Source organism: Protomyctophum bolini (assembly GCF_963924005.1).
Source record: "Protomyctophum bolini genome assembly, chromosome: 14".
NCBI lineage: Eukaryota > Metazoa > Chordata > Actinopteri > Myctophiformes > Myctophidae > Protomyctophum > Protomyctophum bolini.
This window is the reverse complement of record NC_137875.1, coordinates 31702910-31730905: the sequence shown is the minus strand read 5'-3', so window position 1 is coordinate 31730905 and position 27996 is coordinate 31702910. Positions and strand designations below refer to the sequence as shown.

General features: G+C 44.0%; 3 protein-coding genes across 3 annotated transcripts; 1 reads left to right on the top strand and 2 right to left on the bottom strand.

Moving 5' to 3' along the window:
* fam149b1 (family with sequence similarity 149 member B1) lies at positions 1-11846 on the top strand. The gene is made up of 15 exons (XM_080782842.1): positions 1-350; positions 1159-1272; positions 2525-2669; positions 3021-3175; positions 3696-3839; positions 4805-4963; positions 5542-5723; positions 6148-6290; positions 7340-7458; positions 8224-8448; positions 8854-8977; positions 9406-9531; positions 10082-10163; positions 10325-10462; positions 10632-11846. Exons 1-15 carry the CDS (start codon positions 304-306, stop codon positions 10712-10714), a joined length of 1986 nt encoding a protein of 661 aa, XP_080638968.1. The 5' UTR covers positions 1-303; the 3' UTR covers positions 10715-11846.
* A 60-nt stretch (positions 11847-11906) lies between these two features.
* LOC308328735 (dnaJ homolog subfamily C member 9-like) lies at positions 11907-15274 on the bottom strand. Its single transcript, XM_080782843.1, has 5 exons — positions 14927-15274; positions 14461-14592; positions 12758-13012; positions 12433-12519; positions 11907-12329 (listed from the first exon to the last, which is right to left on the bottom strand). The coding sequence occupies exons 1-5, from the start codon at positions 15098-15100 to the stop codon at positions 12219-12221; spliced, it is 759 nt and encodes a 252-aa protein (XP_080638969.1). The 5' UTR covers positions 15101-15274; the 3' UTR covers positions 11907-12218.
* Positions 15275-16717: 1443 nt separating this feature from the next.
* ndnfl (neuron-derived neurotrophic factor, like) lies at positions 16718-27025 on the bottom strand (the record flags this gene model as incomplete). The annotated part of the gene is made up of 4 exons (XM_080781933.1): positions 26613-27025; positions 22343-22608; positions 20056-20180; positions 16718-18159 (listed from the first exon to the last, which is right to left on the bottom strand). Exons 2-4 carry the CDS (start codon positions 22519-22521, stop codon positions 16718-16720), a joined length of 1746 nt encoding a protein of 581 aa, XP_080638059.1. The 5' UTR covers positions 22522-22608; positions 26613-27025.
* Between the last annotated feature and the right edge of the window lie 971 nt (positions 27026-27996).

Here is a 27996-nt window from a genome sequence, read left to right as displayed (position 1 = left end):
ATTGAAGAGGAGAAATGTCTTGCTTTTACGCCCCCTACATGGCTATAAATCTCTATATAATCGTACGGTCAGCTAGCTAGCTAATGGTAGAATAATACCACAATACGCTTCATAACATTACCTGCCACAATTAACAGCATCGTAGCTAAAATCAGGCTACAGGCTCTCTTTGATTAATGGTGTTGGTGTGTAGAAGAGGAAATGTCCGTCCTCTGTCCAAAGAGTTTACAGCGAGTCGTGGAACTGGAGGAGGCGAGTGGAATGAGAGCTCAGGGCTTGTGCCTTTAAACCCCGAGAAAGAGGATGATTTCTAGATACAACAGACGGCCTGTTTCGCACAAACTTGAGATGTGAGTAAAGAGCTGTTATAGGGGATATACAGGGGCATTAGAAGGGACTCGGCTCATGAAGGGGCACCTGGGCACCTATGTGAAATTGGCTCTCCAAAATATTACAAAATAAAATATTTGAAATACAATAATAAATGGTGTGAAAAAACACAGTAGCCTACATGGTTATCAGACTTATTGTTATCCTTCAACATCTTGTCTGTGCCCCAAACTGGACTTGATACAGGTTTTCTAGCAATTTGTTGCATGTTCTAATCATGTATACTTTACTTTACTTAAAATATTTTCCAAATGTTTTATTTGACAACATTTAGGAAAAAATACCCAATTTAACACTGAGGTGCCCTTTCATCCTTGGTTCCCTGTTGTTGTTGCTGTTACCGTTTATACTAAGCACATGGATGGAACATGTTCTGTAAAAACAAGTGGATGCTGCACAGCCTGACTGATTGTTGTCACTCACTGGACACTGGTGGGAGAAAGTGAGACGATGAGTGACACCACTGGTGACCACTATCATGTGTCGGTGTAAAAGGAGAATTGTATTGATTCTATAGAGACAGTATCGTCCATCTGTCATACCAAGGTCAGTCGATGTACTTTACACAATGCTCTCACACAAGCACGTACAGTGTGATGGCAAGTCAGCCCTGAAAACAATAATGTAATAATCTTTTTTTTTGTTTCTTTATTTGCTGTTTTTCAGTTTCATATCAAACAATTCACAGTGATCCTTGCCTAAAGATGTGCAATTACATACCTGCTTCTCATTGTTTTATCAATGTCCCGATATCTCTTTATTGGGCAGCCGTGGTTTGTCCCGAAGCAGTCTTGACCACCACCCTCTCCCAGAGGAAGCGGATGATAACCAGGCCCCTCAGCATTTCCTCCATGATCTCCAAGAAGCTGTCTCCGTTCCCAGGTAACTGGGACAAGAGCTTTTTGTACAGGCAGCCCACTAGATATAGCAAATCCATGTAACTTATATACACATTACACAGACTAGCCAGCAGAGCTTGGCAGATGAAGACATGGATCATATACTGACAGATGGACACAACGCCCGCACTGCCACTGCTGTGGAGACAAAATGGTCGGAGTCATGAATTCTTTCATAACCAGAGCCTCTGGCTTATTTTTTCAGTGTGCAAATTATTATTCTTTTGTAACTTTGAATTAGGTGTGGGTATTACCACCTGAGCCCTCTAGTCTTCCTTGCCCATTTAGCTGAGTTAAACATTCACAATTGTTCTAAACATAGTTGTAGACTTGCTTGATTTTAAACCTAAAAGCTGAAATTACGCTCTTAGGTTTACACAATAGATGCTTTCTCTCTGTGCAGCTGGCTCTTATCTAGGTGTTCTGTAACAGTACACCTTCTGGAAGACGGCAATGAATCTCAATGCTCCGAACATGTGAAACCAAATGCCTTAGAGCTGTGGATTAATTGATATCACATTGCCTTCTTCAGACGCTGGTATGTGTAGTTCAAAGAATAAGTAATGAGGCGACCTGAATATTCAATTACGTTTACCTTTGCGTTTTGATTTCCACTTGGAAATGTATGCCTTGCCCTTTATCATCGCCAATGTTTTTCATTGAGCAACTATTTATTTTACCCTTTTACTCCCAGTTATTTCCCCCATCCATACTGTAGTCCTCATCACTGTCAAATCCCACTATTTATCTGGGGAGGGTGTATAACCACATGCCTCTTCAAATAAACCTCTTCAGAGTCGGCAGCTGCTTCTTTTCACCAGACAGCATGGAGTTTCACATGGGAGAGAGTAACAACACGCAGAGGTTCACACCACCTTCTCCTTGAACTTCTGACAACCAGCAGGAGTCCCTAGTGGAGCATCAATGCTTCTAACCTGGCTTCAAAGTCCCACCAGCAAACACTGCCAGTGCCAGCTTTATTCGTTGGACAAGAAATGATTCAGAGTGCAGACGGTGGTCTTTTGATCACCCATCAAATCAAGTGTGAAAATAACATCATGCTCTCGTTCTTTAGATAAACAGAGATGAAGCTGCATGCCTTGTCATTGAAACATACAATGTTTTTCAGATGGGATCAGATGGTATTAAAAGGCACCCTCCCATGGTCACGTGGCTGATTTTAATACAAACATATAAATGCTTTGTATGACTTTTCCTGTCCCCTTCTCATTCAGTTCGGAGACATCAGCTGCCTCAGGCCGGTCTGACTGTCCCACTGTCATCACAGGAGACACCACCCAGTCCTGGTCGGGCATCCACAGCTATACCGGCACCGGGATCTCCACAGAGAGAAGCTCTGAGTTCTCCTGGGGATATGATGTGAGTGTCCCTCAGCTCATTCCCTCACTGAATGATTGAAACCTGGACTTCCCCCACACAGGATTAAACGCATACAAAGTCAAATCACAAATGTTAATTTAACTTTGAGAGTTTAAAAATTGAACAATAGTGTTTCCATTGCTGTCTTAGTCGGTGCCACCAGAGCTCATCATTATGCATGTTGTAGCCTGCAGTAAGATAAACACAGCTCAGCAGTCATGGTGCCAACATTGACAACAGCTCAAAAAATAAAAGTCTCACCACAATGTGACACTGAGTACAGTAATGACTAGTGTCTCTCTCTGTCTGTCTTATGCCCCTATTACCCCAATCTTTTATTGTGTCCCAAAGGAGTTTGACAAGGCAGCATCACAGCAGGTCCAGCAGATGTTTGAGGAGATCGACAGGGAGCTGTATGAGGGGACATGTAGTGAGGGAGGAGGAGGGCAGCTTCGGGGGCTGCAGGATGAGTGTCAGCAATGGGCTTCCACGTTCCCACACCTCCGGTAGGTCACTATGAATACACTTCTGACCTCCTGATCTGTGGTGTGCGACCTGAGTTTGAAGTCGATCGGATTGGACGGTACTTGAGACACGTAAAGGTATATGAACAACAGGCACACACGGATAGATTGTGCCCATGTATAGTAAGATACACCAGCTTGACCTCTGTCTCGGTGTTGCCATGGACCTCAGTCACACAGGAGAGTAAAATAAATTCTTCAGTTACATTGATTTTGTGCTTTATAAAAAAACTAGACTCTGCTGTAGAGTACCGAGTCGGTAACGATGGAAGTTGGAGATCCATGCCCCACCCGGCTATTCAATACCTGTTGTACCCGTGTCAGAGTACCCGTTCCACCCAAATGTTGGTGGGACATGTTCCACAAAGACTGTTCTAACACAACAATACACTATAATAAGATGATAATAATAATAATAACATGAAGAAGAATTTTAGATTTTTATAGGATGTAATTACCGTATTAGTAAAAATGCATGTGTATGTCTGTCTTTGTTCTCCAGGATCTTGGGGACTCAGCTGGTGTGTTCCAGTGATGAAGGCTTCCAGTGGTATACCACCTCAGGGATGGACACCTCTACTAGTCAACCATCAACGCCCAAGGACAGCAGTGTCAAAGCCCAGGAGAACGATGGGAGTGGCACAGAGTAAGCAGCACCAACGCTGGCTGGCTGGCTGACTGACTGACTGACTGACTGACTAAAATTGGAAGACAAGTTCAACTTCAATGTTGATATATTTGTCAAACTGTACACAGTCTTTGATCTTATCAAATATTCTGGACTGCTTAATGGGGCCTAGATAGGGAAACATTGATTTTCCAGTAGTAGAAAGTACAAATACATAAAGTAAAAAACTTTATTATTCATGTCAATTTCATATAATCAGGGCAATATTGAAATGACTGGTGGGTGTGACAGCTAGGGCATTTAATTAGTTCATGAAAGTCACAATAAATCTTGTAACATCTTTCTACCCTGACAGTTACTGGCTTCTGTGACAGCTGACTGCTGTTAGCACATCAATTATGGATGTCCGCTGGTTGGTTCTGTGGCTTTGTGACCTAGATACCGTGGCTTGTCAAAGGATCAAGTCAGTTAGCCAAAGTCCCTCCTGTGGGTTGGCTGTGATAAATGCTTTCTGTGACTGCCTTGTTCGCATTTCACAGTCTAACACTAATTATTATATAGTTTCACCTTGCAGTACAAGCATATGCACAATTGATCATTTGTATATTAGAATTTATACTAATGTCAAACTGATTTTCATGTTTTATTTTCTGACCATATTCAAGTGTTCATTCTGATACTGAACTGGGATAATCAGCTTTCTTCTATGATGCCCCAATCTACAACTCACACAAAAAATGTATGCCTCAATATCCTATGGACAATTTAATGATAACCTGCTGTTAAAATATCCCTACCTCACTATGTAACGGTTTATAACTTACACATTTTCAGCTTTGGTCTTATTTAGTTGTTTCTGTCTTTTATAACTGTATGTGTCTTAATTGGTGATTTTACTGTGCACAGTAAACCTCAATGCTCAATTCCTCAATACCCATGAACTACAGTGCTTACTCATCTGTACGTGTCCTGTCTTGGATTAGGTTGAATGTGCAGGGAAGGAGAGCTGTATTGGTCCAATCATCAGTGGAGTCAGATGCTACACCTGGGGGCCCTGGTGGCATTAAGAGTCATGACAGGCCCAAAGTAATTGAAGCCGAGGGTTTGATGGAGGAATACCTGGCCTTTGACTACAGAGACCTGTGAGTCACGGAATATCATCACAATACTTAGAATTAGTATAAACAATTTAATTCAAATTTGTGTATGGCTTAATTTTGTCCAACGTCATGAAAAACTACTGAACGTTACTGAACAAACATGAATAATCTAGGCAATACTTTGCAAATCAGTATGTGCTTTAACAAGTGCACATTCAAATTTTTATTTTCATACCATATTTAAATAAGTTGAATACAATGTCTTCCTCAAAAGTGGAAATGGGGAAAACACACACACACACACACACACACACACACACACACACGCTACAATAACCTTAATAATAGAGAAAATACATCATAAATAAATACTGAGACCAGATATAATCATTAGGGAAGGTGTACTATGTAAACTCTTCATTTCCATTTTCCAGCCATTCAGTTGCAAAAAAAACTTTTTTTTAATAATACCCTGGGGGGAGGCGAATATGGCCACCCCCCTGAGGGGCCGTGACCCCCAGGTTGAGAACCCCTGCATTAGTGCATTTATGTAGAATCGTAGATAACTTGTAAACTCATTTCTAGTGATTACTGCCCTCCCTCATTGCTGTTGTGTGCAGAGATGATGAATCGGAGAGGGAACGTTCGGAGTCGGGCCCGAGGCGCCACTGTCTGCCTCCTGTCTCACCGTACCGATGCCGGCGTCAGGCCGTCCTTGACCTGCTGTTTGATGACGTGTGGAGACAACTGGTTGGTTGGATGGAAGAGCTAGTGCAACGGTACTGGGAAGGCTGTGTCTCAGGTACAGGGATGTGTTGAACCAGGTTGTATTTAGACCCACCAGGAGGCAGATTCTTTGCAAAATACATTTTACTCCTACAGATTTTGCCCAAACAAACATCATGGCAAATTATCACACATATCGCTATAGTCATGTCATCAAGATGGACCTGTCCTGGTTCACTTCTACTATCTGGCCTGACGGAGAACAGTGCTCAGAGGAGCACATTTCTCTAGTTATTTTTCAATTATGACAAATTCCCTTGATTACCGTCATTTCAATGGCAAACTCTTCATTGATGCATTGTCATTCTAACTAGAGATGTCCCGATACTGTATCGGTATCGGAGAAATATTGGTATCGGCTAACACAGAATTTGTGGTATAGGGATCGGATCTGAAACGAAAAACGACATCCCTAATTCTAACTGTAGTTTAATCTACAGATGATGAGAGAAACTCGGTGACCTTCAGCCTCGCCCAGCCGGACGCACAGAACCCCTTCATGTTGCTGTCTACCCTGCCCACACTGCTGCCCAAACTGGGGCAGAGCAGGGTGCCTCAGCTTACAGCCGGCCTGCAGTCCCAGGTCAGTTGACGGGCCAGTGGCCTACCTAAGCCGGCTGTAATTCAGGAATGATTTAGACATTTATTAACAGTGATTCCTGAATTAGACTAAAGTGAATTAACACCAATCCTGGGGGGCACATAAACACGACATCGCACTGGCAGTAAAGCACTAGACCAGATAAATGAAAGTTGTTACAGTATCCCATCTATTAATCAAAGACTTGGAAAATAGTATCAAACCGTAGTCACTGATACATGTGAATGCAAGTTGTCTTTTTGGTATTGATAGCTGTGGCATATATATAAATGTATATAAAGCACCTCATAGTGTCATTAGCGATGCAGTCTCACGATGCTTCCACTCTTGATGGCAACATTTTTTCACTCCTGTCTATACTCTATAGTCCTTTTCTTTCTTTTTCAATGCTGACAATTCATTAACCTGTATCACTGTTGTCTTTTTCCCTGTATCTGGTTGTTTTCTGTCACTTTCTTTGACCCTCTAAAGTTTCTTTCTTTCTCTCAACATTTATTCTCTTTCTCTCCCATTTGTCTTTCTTCCTTTCATATCATCTTCCTCCTGTGATCATACTTTCTTCCCTCTCAAAGAGCACACAGTCAATGGGCTCAAAGCACAAGTCCAGGGGGAAATCGAAAAAGCAGAAAAAGCCACCCACTGTATGTACTGTAACTCTCTCACTTAAAGCCAAAATGTCAGTGCAGTGTATGCGCGCCATCCATTGTAACTCACTTTTTTTTTAAATCTCCTAGTATAAATGTGCCTTTAAGGTATAATAAAGGGGTCATTAAGATATTAATTGTTTTTTTCAATCTCGAAATTGCTATCCAGCTACCGGTACATTGAAATTAGATGTCACAAGACATATCGGCAGTCAGAGCTCTCCGATTTTCTGGCCATGCTAGACAACATTTTGGTCATTGGCCCTTTGTTGTACTACTACCTATCTAACAAACACCCCCCTCCCCCACCCCACCCCACCACACCCTCTTTCCTTTCCCTCTCAACTTTCTCTCCATCCCCCATTTGCTCTTTCCTTCGTCCCCCAGCAGGGCAGCAGGGCACCGGGCACCGGAACAGTGGTGACCCACCACAACTTCAATGACCTCATCATGATCCATGGCATCCCGCTACAGCAGAGGAACCTGGGGGTGCTGGACAGATCCCAGTACGGTCGTTGTAGTGCTGCACTTAAAACCCATTTAGGCCTGACGTCAAAATAAAAAAAACGTTCGCTCTGAAAGAATATACAGTATATTAAAAAATTTGTGCCGCATTTTTACGATTTTTCAAAAATAGCAGATCTACAAGCTCGTAGCGTGCCACTCGGTAAAGTATACCATAATGCTTAGTTAAAACACCAAAAGGAGTTCCCGTCTAGAATGGGTTAATGTTACAAAATAGCAGATGTGTTTTATAGCGAACACAATATTCTAAAATGGCACAGATGCTTTCCTGGTTTTAATGGGTTTTTCATAGTGTATTATGAAGTGTCTTGTACAAACAAACAGCACATGTAACACAATCATAGAAATACATGCCAGAGATAATGTTATTTTAACCTCGAGATGTAGTTTAGACAGATGCTGTCCTATTTACTTTGTGGCACTAGGGGTCACTTTACCATCTTGCACCTTGCGAGTTGCTCTGGATAAGAATCGAGTCTGCTAAATTTCTAAATTGTACAGTAACATTGTACTGGCACTGGTTTAACACAGTGGTTTACTGTCTGAAACCAAGGCGATAACACATTGCATAGAATACTGTTCAATTTGAAAACAGGTGTTGTTTTTTACACGCGTTGTAAAAAAATACATTGTCATTCATAGCGGTACTGCAGCCAGTTAGCTGCAGGAGTGAGTGCACCAGTTATCCATTTGTATCCATTTGTATCCATTGTTGTCCATTAATGTGTGACCTTTCCACACGTCAGGGAGCCAGAGGAGAGGGTGTCCCATAGACCGGGCTCCAGCGTGGTCCCGTCTAGCAAACCACGCCCCCGCCGGGCCCTGGAGCAGAGCTCCTCCTCACTGTCCCGTCCGGCCCAATCGGCGCGACGTAGAAACCCTCCCCCCCGCACGCTGCTGCCACTGGTTCCTAGCCTGATTCAGTCCAGTGCAGCGGGATCCATGGATGAGGTCGTCCGCGGGACGCGCCTGTGAGTGCTATGTCGCCGGAGCAGCCGGTTCTCCTCCGTTTTAACCTCCACTAACCCACTCCCCCCACCCCCTTCTTGTCAGCCTGGCTCGCCTTCTCCTGTGGTCTCTGAAGTGCCAGAGATTACTTTGACCGCAGTTTGCCTTTCAACTTGTGCCTGGTGTGTGGGCTGTGGGGGGCTAATACAGTAGGATGTGTACCAGTACGCTGCACTTTGAAACATGAACTTGTCATGAACCACAGGTGAACGATTAACGGGGTATTTCAGTTTTCATTTGATGGAGATTCCATGGAAATTGTGCCACAAAATCCAGTGGTTGTGGAAATGATGAAGGTTAGATGTTTCTGCTCTTTAGTGGGGTGTACATGATTTGAAATGTCGATATTTGTGTGCCCACTTCCACAGACCCACGGCCAGTGACCGCCTGACCTCTCCATTGATGCCTCTTAGCAGGAACATTCTCCTACCTCCCATTAGTACAGTAGAGATGGAGTCCTCCCACTCAGGCCAGCATTTGAGACCCATACAGGTACAGCACTACTATATTTACAGTAAAGCACATTGTTAAGCACCGTTAATGTGCTGGAAAACTAAAGAAGTGACAGACTGTCATTAATGGCATTGTTGCTTTTTGTTTGGATAGGGCAGTGACTGGAAAGTGCAGATAGAGGATGAATGACATGATGCAATACATATCCTGAACTAAGAATTGCTGTTTGGGGCTAATGCATTCACTGTTTAGGTCATGAGATGTGTCATTATTAACTAACCTTTATGCAATCTGGTCATATGATGTTAGACTGAGCCAAGGTGTGAAAGTGAAACTATCTGCAGTTAGCATCTTATAAACTCTCGTCTAAGCTAAAAACTGATTATTTGGAGACTTTATTTAACCAGCCTTTGTATACAACAGAATCAGAATCATGGGGTGCTTTATGTCTGGGTGTTTCTGTGTAGCGTCAGAGAGGCTCATCCAGCCGTGCCCACAGTGCCGTAACAGATGAAGTGGGAAACGCGCTCCCAAGGGATCGTCACCATGTATTCGACGTCTTCTCCCGTCCCAACACTACACATACATACAGGGTAGGATGCTGTTTGTTTTTTTTGCGGCTTACGCCTTTTTTTGGTTTTTGAAGGGACAGACAGTAGGCTGACAGGAAACGGGAGAGAGATGGGGGGGGTGACATGCAGTAAAGGCCGTGTCGGGCTTGGGAGTCGAACCCGTGGCACACTGCGACTGGATTACCAGTCGGGTGCCCAGACGGTTACGCCACCGCCTGGGCCGGTAGGATGCTGTTTAATGCACTGCATACGGCACAGAGGAAAGGCCATGCTAATGCACCCTTCTATGTATATAGCCGGAAAGCTTCAGTTAAACAAAACGAAACCTTAATAGCTTGGAGATTGAGGCAACATTTTGTCCTAATTGATCACCAACATCCAACAAGTTCATTCTACGTACATAAATTCAGATAGATAATTTATGCAGAGTATCTTTTTCTGCCTGGTAGGTTTTAATTAATAGTGTTGATCCATTTTTAATCTAATTTATGTGATGAAAGTGAAAATTATTTTAATGGTTAGTCCCATTTGTTGTACAGGCAGTGAGTTAACTGTAAACCTCTGCTTCCAGTCAGACACCCCGTACCGTCGCTCCTTCACTGTGCTGGACAACATCGGCCAGGGGCGGCCAAGCAGGGCTTCTGTGGCCACAGGTCAGCAGTTCGGCTCTGATGTATCTAACCTTCATTCACTCCATCTAGATTCGCTTATAGAAAGTCTGCCACTTGGAGCGAATCTTACACAAAAGGCAGCAGTCATTTCTTAGTGCACCAATAAATGTGTTCCATTGTGTTTATTGACTTTATTCCTTCAGACTCGCTTGGCATTGGTGTGACAGGCATCAGTCTGGGCATCAGTAGTTCTTCTTTCCTGGATTCATTCTCCCATCACCCTCTGGGCCACTCACCTATTGAGGATGAAGAGGAGCCAGACCCAAAAGGTCCCCTCCCAGGTAAGTAGAGTTAAGGCATTTCCTGACTGAATGTATTGCTGTTATTTTGAGATCTGAATAGTGAATAAATACATTATCTATAATTACATCAGAATACACACACACAACTCAATAGGGTGCCATGTGCAGTGCGACAAGTCCATTAACTCACACCTCTGATCCTCTTTAGCTCGACTGGTGCCTGTGTCAGTCCTACCACGGGCGTACACACGAGGGGGTATTTCATCAAGAGGCAGCAGACCTGGTTTGTAGCTTCAGTCCGCCATGCTCCATTTTAAGTACGCAACACAAACTCTGCTACACCCAACTGTGCCCTCGGATTTTCTGTCTTTTCTTTTCAGCAGTAGCAGAATACTGTTTTGTATTATACTGTATGGTTAGTGATTGTATTAATCGATTACCATTTTGTTTTCTAGAGGCCTATTTTTTTATGTTGGAAATTCAGCTTACGCAGCTGCCAAAAACGGTAACTGTCCGGTTGATTCTCACTTTTTAAGTACGTATGTGCTGGATGTGTGTATGGCTTAGATGTATATTTGCGTATTTATATTTGAATTTACTGTATGTTGCGTACTGTCCTCTGTGGTTCGTCTTAATAACAGTAAATGTCTATGCAGGCCATGACAGCTCAACAGGCACAGAAAAGGACAACAAAAGCTGTTTTTATACTGACAATGCTTCATCAGGCTGTTTGGAACTGTCTTTTTCATAAAAGGGCAACTTTCAATGCCTCTGTGTATCAAAGATAAGCACGGACGCATACAGAACCTCTCCCGTACCGTTGCACGAGTGGGATTAGACACCATCTAAATGGAAAGCTTCCAGTTACCTTTCCCACATGCTCTCCCTGTCCGTCAGTGATCATGGCTTAGTTTAAGCTCTTGGAGGCATGAGAAGGAATATTGATGCTGCATTAGCCAGTGACAGACTGCACTGTAGCACAAGCCATGATGATGCTGCATTGTATTCATTGCAGGTGGCATCTCTTTAGTCAGACAATGTAAAGTTTAGCTTTAAATTCAATATAGACAGTTATTACACTGTTTAGTTAATGTTTTATGTTCTTTGTACTTTAGGGAGAGGAATTTTAGAGTTCCACTCTGTGTACAGAGTCAAGTGTGTGCTGCACTGTATGTACTGTCGTACATTTTAAACTATTCTCATCTGCAAAGGAGAACTTGTGTTGACTTTGGTTGTTTAATGAAGTCTGTGACATTCAGTCCCTTTAGGCAGAAGATTCTATTCTCTTCTTACTTAACTGGAACAGTAACATCAAGCTACCTGCAGAAAAGGTGTTTCTCCCTTCATTCAGTTATTACATCAGACAGCCTTGGTAAACATGAAAAACGAAGCTTGAAATGTAAAGTTGTTCTTCTTTAATGCATCTCCTTTGAAGTTTAACACTGTATTTTATACAAAAGAATAAAGAGATGCATACAAAAATATACATATAAATGAGTTTGTCTTCTCTGAAGTCGTGGAATATAAATGCTCATATTCAAATAAGAGAAATATAGGCAACATTTTGATATAATAGTATGACATACAATGCAATACAAATGCTGTTACATATTCACATTAGAGGTCGGGTATAGGACGAGCTGTGAACAGCTTTGGATGTAAGCATATAGCACATTAATAATACAACACATTCTATTTTAAGTGCTCCTATTGCTCTAACGTCTATTCTGAACCAAGAAAAGCTTGTCTGCCAACATTACACAACTTCATACTGCTTTGCTCTCAAAGTAAGTCTTCACTTTTTTCCTTTTCTTACTTTCTGAGAGCTTCCTCCTTTTTTGGAGTATTTTGCTTCCAGGTCGGACAGGAAACTGTTAAAGTTCTGCTCCCTTGATTTCTGCCTTTGCTGTAAGATGAGTGAAAAAAACATACAGTATACTATAAATATTATCCACTTAGTAAAACTATTATCTTTTGATTACCATCACATGCATCTATGCGTGTTTTACCTTTAGTATTATCGCAAGGCTGTCTTCCTGTTCACAAAGTCCCATCTCTCTCTGCATCTCCTCAGCTTCCTGTCTCTCTTTTTCAAACTGGGAGGAGAAACACAACCACATTATTGTTTTTGTTCATTGAACATCAAATTATACAGCTGTAACAAGTGTCCCACAAACATTTTCCTATATTGGTCCTATGCATTGCCTGCCTGCTTCAAGTCAAATACAATACGTGTTCACATTTATCTCTATAATATACTGTAGTATATACTGTGAATAACAGTCCCCTCTCCCCTGGGTATTCGACCCCAATCAACACCGTGAAATCCCTCACCCTATTCTGCCGTGCTTTTTTCTTCTTTTCACTCTCCTGGGTGAAGGCAGGGAAGGGAGTGACCTCACCCGCCTGGATGGCATCAGAGATGATGCTACAGAGCCTGGGCTCGTCCTCTTGGGAGCAGCAGAGCGCAGAGTCCATGATGATATCCATGTTCCCTTGGTGCTGGACGTAGAGCTGGATAACGTCCTGGTGCTCCTCGTCCGAGCCCTTGTATTTCTGTTCAAACTCCAGGATGTCCTGCACTGTGATCTGAGACAGACAACACAATGGATTCAACGGCGTCAACTCCGGGGGTGTCCAAGAGCCCAAACACCCACTGGCAAAATAATAAGCCAATATGCACCCACTGAAATGAAGACCCCCTCCACCTGGTCATGTTGTCATGTAGTCACACACCTTTACGGGGGGTGGGGGTGCTTAGGCCAGAACAGGTATTCAAATGCTAATACGGTGGCTTTGTTCCAGTGACCGCACGGTTCATTCACACTCCTGCAGCAACACTAGCCCTGGTCCAGTGCTCTTTCACTAGCTGTAAGCAAGCACTCGACCAGGGCTACAGCAACACCACTGTGTGTACCGTCGGCCCGTCTGTAAAGAGCCATGAGCCGGGAGGGAGCGGAGGGGCAGGAACACCACCGGGTAATCTCCACGCTCACGCTGATTTGAGACTTGACTAACAGAGCAGAGCCATCTCAGCAAAATATCCCAAAACAGTGTCCGGGGAACAGAACTGTTCCTTTTCCTCAGACTACTTTTACTTTAATTAAAAGGTAAGATGCAGTGCAATTGGGTCAAGGATCTTGCTTTCGTGAGCAATGGTGTACGAGATTGGTGATACATTGGTCAAATCATGACATTGTTAGACCATCTGGGGGAAATAAGTAAATCTGCGTCGTCGTCCCACGCAATTCTAGCCCTAAAGGTAAAATCCACCCGCCGCTGAAACAATTTAATTATTTACTGTTGATCATTGATCATGCTGAGATGTTGAAACAAGATGCTGAAACAATGTAATGTGTTCATTGTGAACTGAAAGCGCACCACTGTGTTTATTAGAAAACTGTAAATAAAGTAGGCTATTAGGGGGGGGGTGTTGCGGGGTGGGTTATATACTCTAAGGTGGAAACACTTTCCTCGTACATTGACTGGGGAGCACTCACTGACATAATAAGAACATTACGCCCCTGCATGGATTAATAATGCTAGAGCAGCTAGACACAGATGACATGCAGTACTAGGTTCTCAAGGATGCATGTTTATGTGTATTTTTACACTTCTCAGATAATAATACAAATTCAACAGTCAGACTAATTTCATCTTCATTTTGCTTTTTACAGAATGGCTCTGCAGCCATCTATGTGCGTGCGTCCAGCCGTCCAGAGACCAGAGCTAAACCTTGTCAGCAAACTGCATTTGATCCCTTTTTCAAATATTTAACTTTAGTTGTGCTGTATAATGGAAGCTGTGACATCATATGAGTGAGATAATTTATACCGGCCTGGAACATGCACAATGACCTCCTTGGGTCTCTCTCAACCCTGCATGATGTCATACCGGTAGTTTAATTCCTAGAAAACAATGACCATGTGAGGTCGTGTAAACTGTGAACACATTAACAAAGAGATCGAACATACAGCATCTGACTCATGTGTGACTCAGTGATGGGTCAGTGTACAGTAATTAATAATCATCATCACCTTGGGGAACAGCAGCCTCCAGTCCTCCTCCCAGCATCTGGGCATGTCACTCTCTTCATCCACCACTCCCTGTTCATCGTAAACCTTCCTCTGCTCCTTGTCACTCAAAACAGCATACAGTTTCCCCAACACCTGAACAGATTAAACATAGATAGAACTTTACGTTATTAATCGCATTGGATGAATAGTATCAAGAAAATAACACACACACACACATACACACACACACACACACACACCCACACCCACACACACACACACACACACACACACGCACACACACTAGGGTTCAAATTCACGGAACGCAGCGATTCAGGCTGGAACACGGGTCAGGCTAGCTACAAGCCTGCAATATAGGGCAGGCTAGCAATAACAACAAGCTGTCAAACAGACTACAGCGTTTTGTGTTTGACAGATAGATCATCATCATACACATTTACAGTCGATCTAATTCTAACCTACCTACCTGAAACTTGTCCGTGGCCCGCGGGTCTTCGGGGGCTCTGTCAGGGTGAACCTTCAGCGACACCTTGTAGTAGCTTCGCCGGAGCTCTGCGTCCGTGGCTTCCTTGGCGATACCGAGTACCTCGTACAGGTTGGAGGTGCTGAACAACTCTTGGCACCGGGCAATAAGACCCATTCTAACGGACCTAACGGTTGTTCAGCGCGCGAGAACTGAATTAAATACCACTTAGAAGGTAAGCGGTTACTGACTCCAAACCGTGAAGGTATAACGTTGGGGTTCTAATTACGTCCCGAAAACCTTCTCAAAACATCTACTAATGTTACAGAATGACACACAATATGTGTCCTCTCCTCTTGTTTCCTTGTCAATATTTGGCGCGCTGGCCAGGAGGTTGGCTTGTCAGTCACGTGAGAGAGACTACGTAAGAAACGTGCTTACGGTAGGTCGCTACGCATACGCCTGTCGACCGCCCCTCGGCCCCTTATGGTTGATTGATACACTGACTAAACAGACTAAGGCGGAGAAAAGCATTGAAAACAAAATACAAAAGTAGGCTACAGTTTAAAATATGAATATGAGTATACATATTTCTACTTGAAGTCATAGATTGGGCTTGCTTGACTATTTAGTGTAATTATAAACTGCTATTTTTTAAAAATATATATTAAGTTTATTGTTGTCGAGAATAAATGTTAGCCTTGCATAGTGCTCCACTCACCCCCTGTTGTCAATCCCAGTGGAGAACAATTCGGAGTCACAGTAAGTCACTACATAATTATATGTTTACAAATTACATCCCTTGGACAGTAGGCCTAATAGTTTACTTTGGCCATGCCAGCTGCTAGGCTAAGGCCAAGGCAGTTACTGGTAGGTAAATTAGCAAGCAAATAGGCCTACTGCTACTCTGCAATGCTTACCATCTTTTGACTTTACCATGTCACATTCAGGTAGGCAAGGCTTTGTTTGTTACTGCTTTATTGTTGACTACCTGTCAAACCAAATTCCAAAATAATGATACCATTCCATTTAGATTAGAATGTTTGCATCAGTCATGTAATTTCATTGATTATAGACTTTTGATATACAGATACCCTAGTTTTTATTGGTGCATTGGAAGCAGCACGTACAAGAATTACATTAAAGACAATGAGGCAAGTCACTAACTCATTTTCACTGCTTCATGCAAAAGCAGAACACATACACACTGACTTTGAGGAGCTAAGCGTCTGTAGATTGCACCCATCTGTGTTTATAAGCGTGTACAATATGCATCACTAAAGACACACTGTATACCCCCTATCTCTTCTGTTTATCCAATTACAGACCCATCTGCTTCTGTTGCATATTTGGCACAGTCTTTGTTTTTGTTTTTTTTGTAATTTATTTTCTGTCATCAAAAACCTTTTCTGTACTTTGTACTACTCAGACACAAAATATAAGCATTTGGACAACTGGCACGTCATTACATTATAATGATCAACAATGAAAAATTAAATAAAACGACAAGAGCACAGGTTGTAGTAAATGTTATGAATTTTGCTGGTGTGCGAGTCCCTCTATGCGTTCCATCCACAGCCTGCCCACTCTGTGGGTAACATTCTAAGAGTTTGAATATAACCAACCTTGTTATTTTTAACAGTCTCTCCACATCATTCTAATGGCTTTGTCATCTCCGGTGAATCAACAGTCTTTACATTATGTCCTTGGCTGAGGTGTCCCCCTGTCTCCCGCACTCCCCCTGTCCACCCCAGACTGGGGACAGTCTAATAGCCACCTGTAGGGGGCAGTAGCTCAGCATTCCTTCCTGGTCCTGACCGTCTTGCTGACATACTTGATAGGGATCCCCCAGCGTCTCATTAGATAGACATCAAACACATAGCCCATACCAGGCTCCAGGCCCCCGATCACAGCCGTGGTGACGGCCCGTCGAGGGTTCAGCTCCTGGAAATATTTACAGAGAACCCTCTCGGTGTCGGAGCGTGACTCAGGCCCCAGGCAGGGAGCGGTGGCAGTGGCTCCCTCTGTGCCCCCTTCACCCCTCCCCACTTTGCGACGGTACACACAGTACAGGCTCCGCTCCTCCGTGCCCATCCAGGCCAGCGTGATGCTGTTGCAGCTCCGCAGCCGGTTGAAAGACTTTATCTGCAGGGTGGAGGGCAGCGAGGGCACTCCTCTGCGGTGGTAGGCCGAGGAGGTCTGCATCTTGACTGAAGCCCTCAGAGGCCCCTGCAAGGCCGGCTCTCCGGCCGCGGCGGGTCCTTCTCTCTCGAGGTGGATGAGGTAGGACGGGCTGCCCTCGAGCCAGATCTGGGATAGATCTTCGCCGACTGCGTGAGTGGCCACGACCTGACCTTTACTGGACACGGTGACTTTGACCTTTCGACCCCCTCCGCAGCTCTGCAGGGTGAGCAGGCCACTCTGCTGCCAGCCCCGGGGGCGGAAGCTGAAGAACTGCTCCGAGTGAGAGCCGCGCTCGCGGAAGGTCACCCACCTCAGCTCGCCTTCCCTGAGCGCGGTGACGGCCGGCTGGGCCTCCTCGTGAGTGTGAGCGAACATCCCCGTGTACGCCGCGTTGGTTCCGTTCGGCCTGTCGATCACAAAGACGTCGAAGTAGTACTGGGTGTCCGGGAGCAGCTCAGAGACGGTACACACGCTGTCCGTCCCTCGACAAACACACTGTAGGTCGGTATACTCATCGACGGGGTCAGAGGTCGACAGGTCCCGAGGCTCCGCGTACGTGTCCCACTGCTCCCACCACCAGTCTTTAAGAATCGGCCACGCTGTCACTTTTCTCTGCTTCTCCTTCTTTTCCCGTTTGAGGTCTTTCTGTTTCTTTTTGCCGATGCCCTCTCGGGCCGCGCAGAGACTCGGGTAGTTGTGCTTCGCGTTGACAAGGACACAGTACTCGTAACCTTTCTGGGTGTGTGGGAGCTGGCTTAGTGAGGGACTAGGCACCCAACTGAGGGTGACACTGGTCATCCCCACGCCCAGTGTGTGAACTCTAGGGTCCGCTGGGAGCATTGGGAAGGCCCCTGAGGGCCCTGGTCCTTCATGAAGATACACTGAAGCTTTGGTGTCCTGCTCCTTTGAGCGTAACCTTAGGATGTAGATGGAAGCAGGGGTGTAGGAAGGACCCATGTAGGTGTTCACAGCATTGCCCGTATAGGTGTGTAGTTTTTGTTCATTGCCAGGTCCTCGCCACCAAACTTCTGGCATGCTCTTTTTTGTGTCCCCTGTGTGGAAAGAAAAATATATCAATAGTCTCATTTATGCAAAATGACATAACGTAAGACCAGAATTTACATTTTAATAAGAAATAAGAAATCTTAATTTCTTCCCAATATCTGGTCAAATAAACAAGCACATTTGTCAAAGCTAGTTGTTGAGTTTACTTAAAAAAGAAAAGTTTTTCAAATTGATTTCCATTTCCATTAAGCCCAGAAATCCTTCCTCAAAGGAGACCAAATGTTACACAATCAAAGTGAATAATTCAGGCTGGCAACGGGGAACCTTGAGCTGAGGGTCTGAATGATTTATGTTTCACTTTATAACTTCATAAGTTATAACCATCTTTTAGCATAGTACTGTCTTAGGGCTGGGCAATATGGACAAAATGAAATATCATGATATTTTTTGACCAATTGCCTCTATATCAATACCTTGATGCATTGCTGATAATATTGTACTGTGAAGATGATGTCAATATCTTTTCATTGTTCTAAAATAGCAAAAATAGTCGATCTATGTGACACACTGTGAGCTTGTAGATCAGATATTTTCACTATTGAAAATCCCATGAAAATAATGCTTGAGTGATTAAAACCAGGACAATCCCAGACATTCAGACAATATCTAGTATATCACGATATTGATATAATATTCATATTATATCATTATGCGTCATGACTCTCCTTTGCAAAGGAGTACTGGGTATAGAATGATGTGCTTCCTGTTGCAGAATATAGTATAGACTTCAGATATGTCTGGCAATATTTAACTTTGCTTCTCAAAATGTACTGTAATGTAATGTACTATCTTGCCAGTACAACAAATTAAGAGAGTATCATGCATAGTGTAGGAGCCGTAATGTGTTTGCATTCTAATTATGATTGACGTAAGGTATGTCACTTAAATGGGCACTGCACAGGTAGTGGGCGTGTCACCGGGGCTGGGGCGCTGCCACTCTACTTTCATGGCGTTTACCTGTCACTTGGGTGAGGGAAGTTGGACAGAGAGAGGAAGTGAGCGTGGGAGAAGACATTTCTGTTGACCGTATCTAATGCACCTTATCACCATTAACATCCACGTTAGTTATAGCTAAAAGCCTGGGAACAGTTTGTAACTTACGTGTGGTGACTAAATAAACGGTCAAACTTACAGCTGGAGTGGACCTGCTTCATTTGCATGCGCGTCATACAAAGCGTCTCTTAACTCTCATGTTTAGCTCCTCGCGGCCCTTTAAACCGCCGCAACAGCATGATAGTAAATTCCATGGTCTCTCGGTTTATTACATTTCTACCTCCCAGTCCCGGAAGAGTAGTTCCGAAGCAACGGATTGTGTGTCCCTAGTCTTTCCCTAGTGGGACTGATCGTGGGTATAGCTACTGGGATGTAAGTCGGGACTTGATCACCCCAGCTGGGACACCTGAGACTGAGGGGTATGATGTTGCAAGACCCGAAACCCCGATAACCTGGCTTTGAAGGAATTCCTTGTTTTATCACTGATTCCATGCTCAAAATTAGTGCTGAAGAGATTTAGAGTGAATGGCTTTTCAAATACTTTGCTCTGCAGTAGAAATGCTTACTGTGAATCTTATTATTGTAACTGATGCAAAGTGAATCTTATTAGTTTAGCTGATGTTTGTGACAAAATAGTGAGTGACAACTTTGGCATTGTGAGAGTCATGACACATGATGATCCTAAGTTACTGTGTGTTTTCACAGGTATCCCTTTTCTTGCTTGAGTTGCTGCATATTTCCCCTATGCCAACACCTGCAGCGTGAGAAGGTGCTGAGCATCTATTCTGAATAAATAATGAAGAATAAGGTAAGGTATTAAAAAGAAATGGGTGAATGTTAGCCTGACATGACATGTTAGAAGTTCTGTGGCCTTTTAGTTTGCAACTCACACTGCAGAGTCTTGAGAGGTTTGTCCTTGAGGCTGCGGGCAGCCAGGCTCCATTCGATGGGAAGATCACATGGGCTTACAGTCACAGACATCATGGCTGCCTTCTTCTTCAGTGTGAAGTAAAGCCTTTGGAGAAAGACAGATAGCAATAAGTACTTTGGTGATTTTCACTTGGATTGTCAAAAAGATAATTTCCATTCAGTCGCAGAGGTGACAGATGAAAGCACTTAGCACATTGCTGTCATTGAAAAAGCCATGTGACATTCTTTTGTTTTCGTGATGCTTTTCAGATAGTGTGCGCTGTTGTTGGTGGGTGTGTGGGTGTGTGTGTGTGTGTGTGTGTGTGTGTGTGTGTGTGTGTGTGTGTGTGTGTGTGTGTGCGCGTGTGTGTGCGGCGTGCGCGTTCCAAGTTACAACTTGGAAGGTTTTGCCATTTCACATTTTTGGGGCGTTTGTCAAATCTTTGTCTATTCTGCTCACCTAGAGTACATGCTGATCAGTCATTTGATAGCGGGCCAGGAGAGGTGACCTGATTGTCAGATGATAAGGCTGCGTCTTTCAGATGGTAGTCCATTTGCTGCGACTGTCTGCATTCGTGCTTTGCATAAAGAGACAATGATGACATAGGACCTCACTGTGATTTGATCATTCCGGGACCATACGCTGTTTGTTGATGCCGGATTTTAGATTTGCAATGCATATTAAATAGTAGTTCAAAGGCAAGAAAAGGACTTTTGAAAAGCAGTGCTAGCATTTAGTTTTTGTTCCCTATATATCCCAAACAACCCCCATTCACCCAACGTAGATCTTATAATGACCTTCAGTCCACCGGGGAGAAATTCTAAATTAATGTCCTGAGGTGAATAACTAACAAATATGCACAGCCCATGTTTCCAACATAATAATTTGTTTCAGCCAGGCACCCTTTATTAAAATGAATTAACCGCATACGATTCGCTTATAAAATATCCATTTGTCCATTCATGAACATCATTAAGCTTAATATTCTGCAGATGGCATGTTTCCAAAAGATGCGTGACACTACCATTGTCAAGGGCACTTTGTAGATTATTTAATTAAATGATTCATTTCCGGTTGGTTTTCCCTGTATTATTATTTCTGCCTGGTTCTGCATGACTGCGCTGGCGGACGGACCGCTGCACACAGGGAGCTGTGATTTCCAATTTACAGCTCCCAGTATCAGAGCCATAGCACTGGCACTGCTCGCCTAATTTAAAGCCAAGTGGGCTTAACTCCCTCCCTCTTTATCTGACTGTCTCTCCTGTGGTCCTGCCTCTGAAAAGATGATCAGAGAACAGTGATGAGAAGAGCATCATAGGGCAAGACCAAAATGTTAACTTTCACTTCATCAGGGGCGGCAGTGGATCAGGGGGTAGAGTAGATAACGTCTTGGAATCTTGGAAGTGTCCTTGTACAAGACATTTAAGCTCTAATGCAGGGGTGGCAGCATATTCTTTTCCAGAGGGCCATACTGGCTTCGATAAAGTGAGCGAAGGGACGAAATGTGAAACACACATGCTGATTATATTAAAGTTGCATGAATTTGGTAAACACAAAATGTATGTGTCACTCTGGTGTACTCCGAGTACTGATAAAGTTACATAAAACCATCTCAATGCACTCAACTTTTAAATTGGCCTAAATTATGTCTTGCCAGTTGTCTTATATGAGATACCGGTATATATTTATATACTGATAAAGTTACATAAAACCATCTCAATGCACTCAACTTTTAAATTGGCCTAAATTATGTCTTGCCAGTTGTCTTATATGCACCACTTGAATTCATAGATCATTAATTGACACCATTGCATTATGTTAAATATGGACTGAAGGCAGACTGACTGTACACATGCATATAGTGCTTTCAACATTTACCATCCATCTGTGACATTTCATTAGACAAACACCCCAAATCTCATTTCATTTCATCAACGTCCCAATGTCGTGATGTAGAAGCAGCAACTGGCCGTGTGTAACTATAGAATGAAAAATGAACGAGGACATTGATTCTTACTGGTACCTCTCTAACTGTTGTAACCCATTCTGGGTGGGAACCCCTTTTGGTGTTTTAACTAAGCATTATGTTATACTTTAGCTATTGAAAAATAGCAGATCTACAAGCTGGCGCGCTACGAGCTTGTAGGTCTGCTATTTTTGAAAAATCGTGAAAATGCGGCACAAATCTTTGAATATATATTCTTTCAGAAGACTTTTTTTTTTCTTTTTTCGACGTCAAGCCTAACTGTGTTAAATAATAAGCCTACCTGCGGGTTCGTCCTTTGGGAAGGGGTACGGTCGTGACCCTCCCCTCTGGTAGCCATGCAGTGGGGCGAAGTGGCACCTCGTTCTCGGGGGTCAGGGATGAATGCGCCTGGGGCCATGAGGTACAACACAATAGTACCACGGCCACGCTGAGACACCATGACAGGGATGTGGGTGTCATCCTTCTTTCTCTCTTTCGTGGTCGCTCTCTCCCTCTTGCACTCTCTCTTACTTCCTCAGTCGCTGCCTCTCCGATGTCGCCCAGACACTGAAAGGGCAGGGAGTTAAGGTCAGCAACATCCATCAAACCACACCAGCACCATGAATGCACGCATGCACACACACGCACATATGCACGCTACTTAGACCAAATTATTCATGCAGGGAGAAAGAAATTGCCATGCTATATTACTTTGATCTGAATTGCCCAGCTTGACATTCACTGGATGAAAAAAAATCACGCATTGCATTACATTTCAAAACATGAAGTTTTCAGAAGTCTCAGAATTTAACATTTTGTGGCTGTTGGGTTGAAAACTGTTATTTTCAGGAAAAAATTACCTGTGTTCCAATGGATGTAGTTATTAGTTAGTCACACGCTCTTCAAAAATAGTGAAAATAGCCCCTCTATGAACTGATAATGCAAAATAGTGCATTTGATGAAAAGTAATCATAAAAAGATGAAACATACAGGGTTTCTGACAGCGACAATTTATATTTATAGTACAATGGAAGTTCAAATGGGATGTTGTTTCCCGCAAAGCGAATGGTCCTTTATCACAGGCTTGAGCAGCAGCCTTGTTATCAGGGGAAAGTGATGCCAGCTTAACTCCCTAATTAATGTGGAGATGCACACAAACAACACCTGGAGGGGCCCCGGCGCAGCCTGTAATCTAATCATTGTACACAGATGCCTTGCTTGACAACAAGCTACTGTACCACAGGAGGAGGAACTCGCTTCTGATTAAGCCTGAGTAAAGCCTGTTGCTTTGTGAGCTTGTAGATCTGATATCTTCGGTGCACTACACCCGTGCCATAACAAAATATAAATCTGGCAATTCTCTCACTTTCTGTGTCTCCCACTGCCTCTTTTTCTTGTATACAAATGTGTCTCAGGCAAAAGCGTGACTGGTGTTAGAGCCCCTCCATTCTACATCTCGCACGCACGCATGTGCGCGCGCGCACACACACACACACACACACACACACACACACACACACACACACACACACACACACACACACACACTCATATATATTTCGTAATGTACAGTATAAAAATGTCCTGGTTTCTTTTCCTTTCTTCTGTTGAATAACATGTGTGTACTGCATATGTGTCGTTTACCAGGTGGATTCACGGTTTATCTGGTCCCCCGAGAGAAGGCGCACTGGTTCAAAGTCACACAGCCTTCACAAACCCCACCCCCAACTGCTCTAACAATGTCTATTTTTCCTTTCCCTTCTCAGAGCTGTGCCACCTGCGGATCAGATGACAATCATGGTGCAGCAGCGCGGGAGGGAGGACAGCTCAAGGTACACATCTAAAGTCTTTTGGGGTTTGAGGGCTACAAAGTAGTGCAGCTGCCCCCCTGCCTCCTCTAAAAGTTGAAACATGGAGATACAAGGTTTCTTCCCCGATAGCAACGATATAAAGCTTTAACACTTTAACTGTGTGAGGGAGTAAGTGCGGGTTATGGGAGAGAGAAGAAGGGGAGCGGGAGACGAGGAGGTAGAGGTAGAGGATGGGTGCTGGATGGAGTAATGAGAGAGAAATTGGAGGAGGGATGATGCAAAGAGAATGTCAGAATGGGGGGATGGATTTATTGCCAAGCGACAGCAGGCGGTCAAATGAAGTTGATTGCTGTTTACTTTAGACCTGTGTCCAATGGGTTCTAATGTGTCACACTACGCTCAGGCTCTGCTGTTCAGTCTTCCAGCCCCTCTCTCACAGTCTCAGGCTCTGCTGTTCAGTCTTCCAGCCCCTCTCTCACAGTCTCAGGCTCTGCTGTTCAGTCTTCCAGCCCCTCTCTCACAGTCTCAGGCTCTGCTGTTCAGTCTTCCAGCCCCTCTCTCACAGTCTCTGCTCCTTTTCTCCCTTTAACCCCCTTTTTCCTTTCATTCCATCTTGATAAAGATGTGGACACGAAAATGCTTGGCGGGCTTGTTTCTTCCAAACGCGCCTGATGCTGATTAAATATGTATACGTTTCCTCAGCAAATTAAGTCCGATTGAATTTTCATATGGCAAAAAAGGCTTCTCAGAGAGAGACAGAGGGAGAAGGAGAGAGAGAGAGAGAGCAAGGAAAACGTCTTAACTACCACCCTCTATAAATAAATACACACTGTAAACGCAGGAGCTCATGACTTTGATGGTCGTACTCACACATTCGCAATTCTCCTGTTCTGATTTAAGTCTCGTCTCGCATTTATGTATCGCCTCTTCGCTCCATTCCCTCGTGTGTATCCTAGACTGTCAACTGACTGGAGTTATTCTCCGTACTGTTTAGGTTATTTTAATTAAAGACCTTTAATTGCTTTTCTCTCTCTTGCCTAATTTTTACTTCACACGACTAATGTTGATAGTTGAAAAACAGCTATTTAAAACATTCAAACAGCAACACAATCGTATTTGACAAGATATAAATTAGGCTGAACTGACCCTCTTTCTCTATGTGGCTCCTATACATTATTACCCCCTATTTATTTGCTATAGCTGCTATAAGCGCAGCTTCAGAGGGACCAGCCGGGTCCTCGCCACTGCGTGTGCGATGGGTCCATGGGCATTGTGCTGGATATCTTCTATCTTCCCTGTGCACCAGCGGGAACCATCTGCCTTCTGTTATCTGTGGGCCATGGACAGATTAAATGGCATGGGGTGGTCCCTGCAGGAACCAACATATATCCCTGTCTTATTCCCTCATTCATCCATTCCGGGGCTACTATGGGCCAGGCCATAAGGTTGGGTTTGTGTTGGCTGAGAGGAGGTATACTTGACAGGATGTCAAGGCTGAGATGCTGTTCTGTTGCATGGACATATATCTGAACATGTCAACACGTACTTCTTCTCACTTTACCATCACCTCTGACTGATCCCATCTCGTCTTTGTCTCTCTCCATCATTCTCCTGTGTTTGACAAATGAAGGGGAAAGCCCCTTCATCTCTCTCTCTCTCTCTCTCTCTCTCTCTCTCTCTCTCTCTCTCTCTCTCTCTCTCTCTCTCTCTATCTCTCTCTCTCTCATTGACATTGGGGGGTTTCTATATGTGGTGTGTAGGAGCTGCATTATGCACAGTCAATATTGACACCTTACAAATTGCTTAAAAAAAAGGAAAAAAAAACGTTTTTATTTCACTTCTGTGTTTTTAAATCTCTAATATTGTATACCCTGTGGCTATACAATATTCATCTGACTGTCATGTTTATCATGAAAAAGATTGAATAAAGAGGTCTTGAGAATCAAAATCTCTATCTCTCTCTCTCTCTCTCTCTCTCTCTCTCTCTCTCTCTCATTCTTACTTTTATCTCCCTCTCTCTTCTCTCGCCATGCCTAGTGTTCCATCTCTCCCTCTACCTCTCTCCATTGTCCCCTGTCTGACATTAGCCTCACGACTTATTCTCTCTCTCTCTCTTTCTCTCTCTCTTTCCCTCTCTCTCTCTCTCTCTCTCTCTCTCTCTCTCTCTCTCTCCCTCTGTACATATGCACTCCACAATGATACTCTGCTGCTCAAAAGATGAAAGGGACAGACAGACAGAATTAAATAAATGAAAAAGGTCACCAGAAGGAAATCGTAATATGATGCAACGATTGCCAGATGTGAAAGGACTGTAAATACACTTCAATGGCACTACAGCTCCAGAACGATGGGGACATATAATATAGGGGTCATAGTGTCACAGTCAACAGAGACTTGTAGGTGTTCATTGGTTCCGTCTTTATTTCTGTTCAATAAAGTGCTCAAAATCTCTCTCTCTCTCTCTCTCTCTCTCTCTCTCTCTCTCTTTCTCTCTGTCTCTCTCTCTCTCTCTCACCATGGAAAAGGAACCGAGGTAGACAAGTAAGTTGCTGACTTGTTCATTCATTTGAAATATGAGACTTAACACACACACACACACACACACACACACACACACACACACACACACACACACACACACACACACACACACACACACACACACACACACACACACACACACACTCACACAGAGATGCAGTAAGAGCGCCCAACTGCAAGGGCAACAATATGCATGCACCGTATATCGCGTCCCCTTACCTCTGTCAGCTTCTCTCTCTCTCTCTCTCTTCACTCTCTCCCTCTTTTTCGGCACAAGGGACTGAATCAAACGCTGGAGAGCAAGGATGGACGAGTAGAGGGAATAGATGTTGGAGAGGAGCAGGTTGTTATCGTCTGTTTCTGTTGCTCACCATGTCCCGTGGAGGGGTGCACACTTCAGGGTTGTCCCAGTGCCAACTCCCAGGTGTGAGGTTCCCCAGGGTAGGGGATATAGTGAGCCTGAGCCGTCTCTCGCTCTCTCTCTCTCTCTCTCTCTCTCTCTCTCTCTCTCTCTCTCCACACACACACACGTGGGGAGCCTTGCCCTGCTAAATGCTGGGTGAATGTCAGCCGGTAAATCCTCTTCTTTCTCCTCTCTCCTCTTCTCTTTCCTCTCTCTCTTCCGCTTTCCTCTTTTTCCTCCCCCCTTCCTCCTCTTCTTTCACTTGTTTCTTCCTGTTTACCTCCTCAGGTATACCGAGCGGAGCTCACTTGCAATGCAAATGATGGGCTCATGCGTGAGCCATGCCTGTGCGCACAAGTGTGGGTGTTTGTGTGCCTGAGTGCAATCTGAGAGTGAGTGAGGGGACTGAGTGAGTGAGTGAGTGATTGGGTGAGTGTGAGGGGGCTGACGGTGAGGTCGCAGAATGGGGGTGGTGATGACGAGAGAGAGGGAGGGGAGAAAGAAAGGGTTGTGTCTGTGCGTGCGTGTGTGTGTGTGTGTGTGTGTGTGTGTGTGTGTGTGTGTGTGTGTGTGTGTGTGTGTGTGCGTGTAGTCATGTAAGGGGATGGGGGCGGGGGGTAGTGATGGAAAGCTCACCTACATGAGCCATCCTCTGTCTGGGCTGATAAGGCGTGTTAGAGGAGGGTGGTGGGCCGCTGGCTGGAGGTCACGCTGTCTTTGTGCTCTGGTTATCTATTGTTTGATCAGGTGCCGGCAGAGCCTCCAAATTGACGACGAGCTTATAAAACATTACAACAGATGCCAAAAGCGGTTCCTTGGTTTATTTATAGTGATTTACAGAACTCGTGTTTTGTCTTAACTTTTGCTTTCTTACAAAAAATAATAATAATAATGTTGGCACCAAAACAAAGAAATACAGAAAGTTGCTCCTATAGACATCGTTCTTGGAGTGGCTTCAGTTTCATCACAGTGTCTCACTTTTTGGGCACAACACAACAAGGAACAGGATGCGTACTGAAGAATGCCTAAAAAATCATTGGGAAGAGACAGCAACAATTAGGCTGTATCTACAAGGAGGTACTTCGTAAAAAAGCTATCAAGATAGCAAACGACCCCTCTCATCCACTCTGCAAGGAGTTCGAACTACTTCCCTCATGGTAGACGGTACAAAGTACCAAAAGCTAACCGTATTTTCTTTTT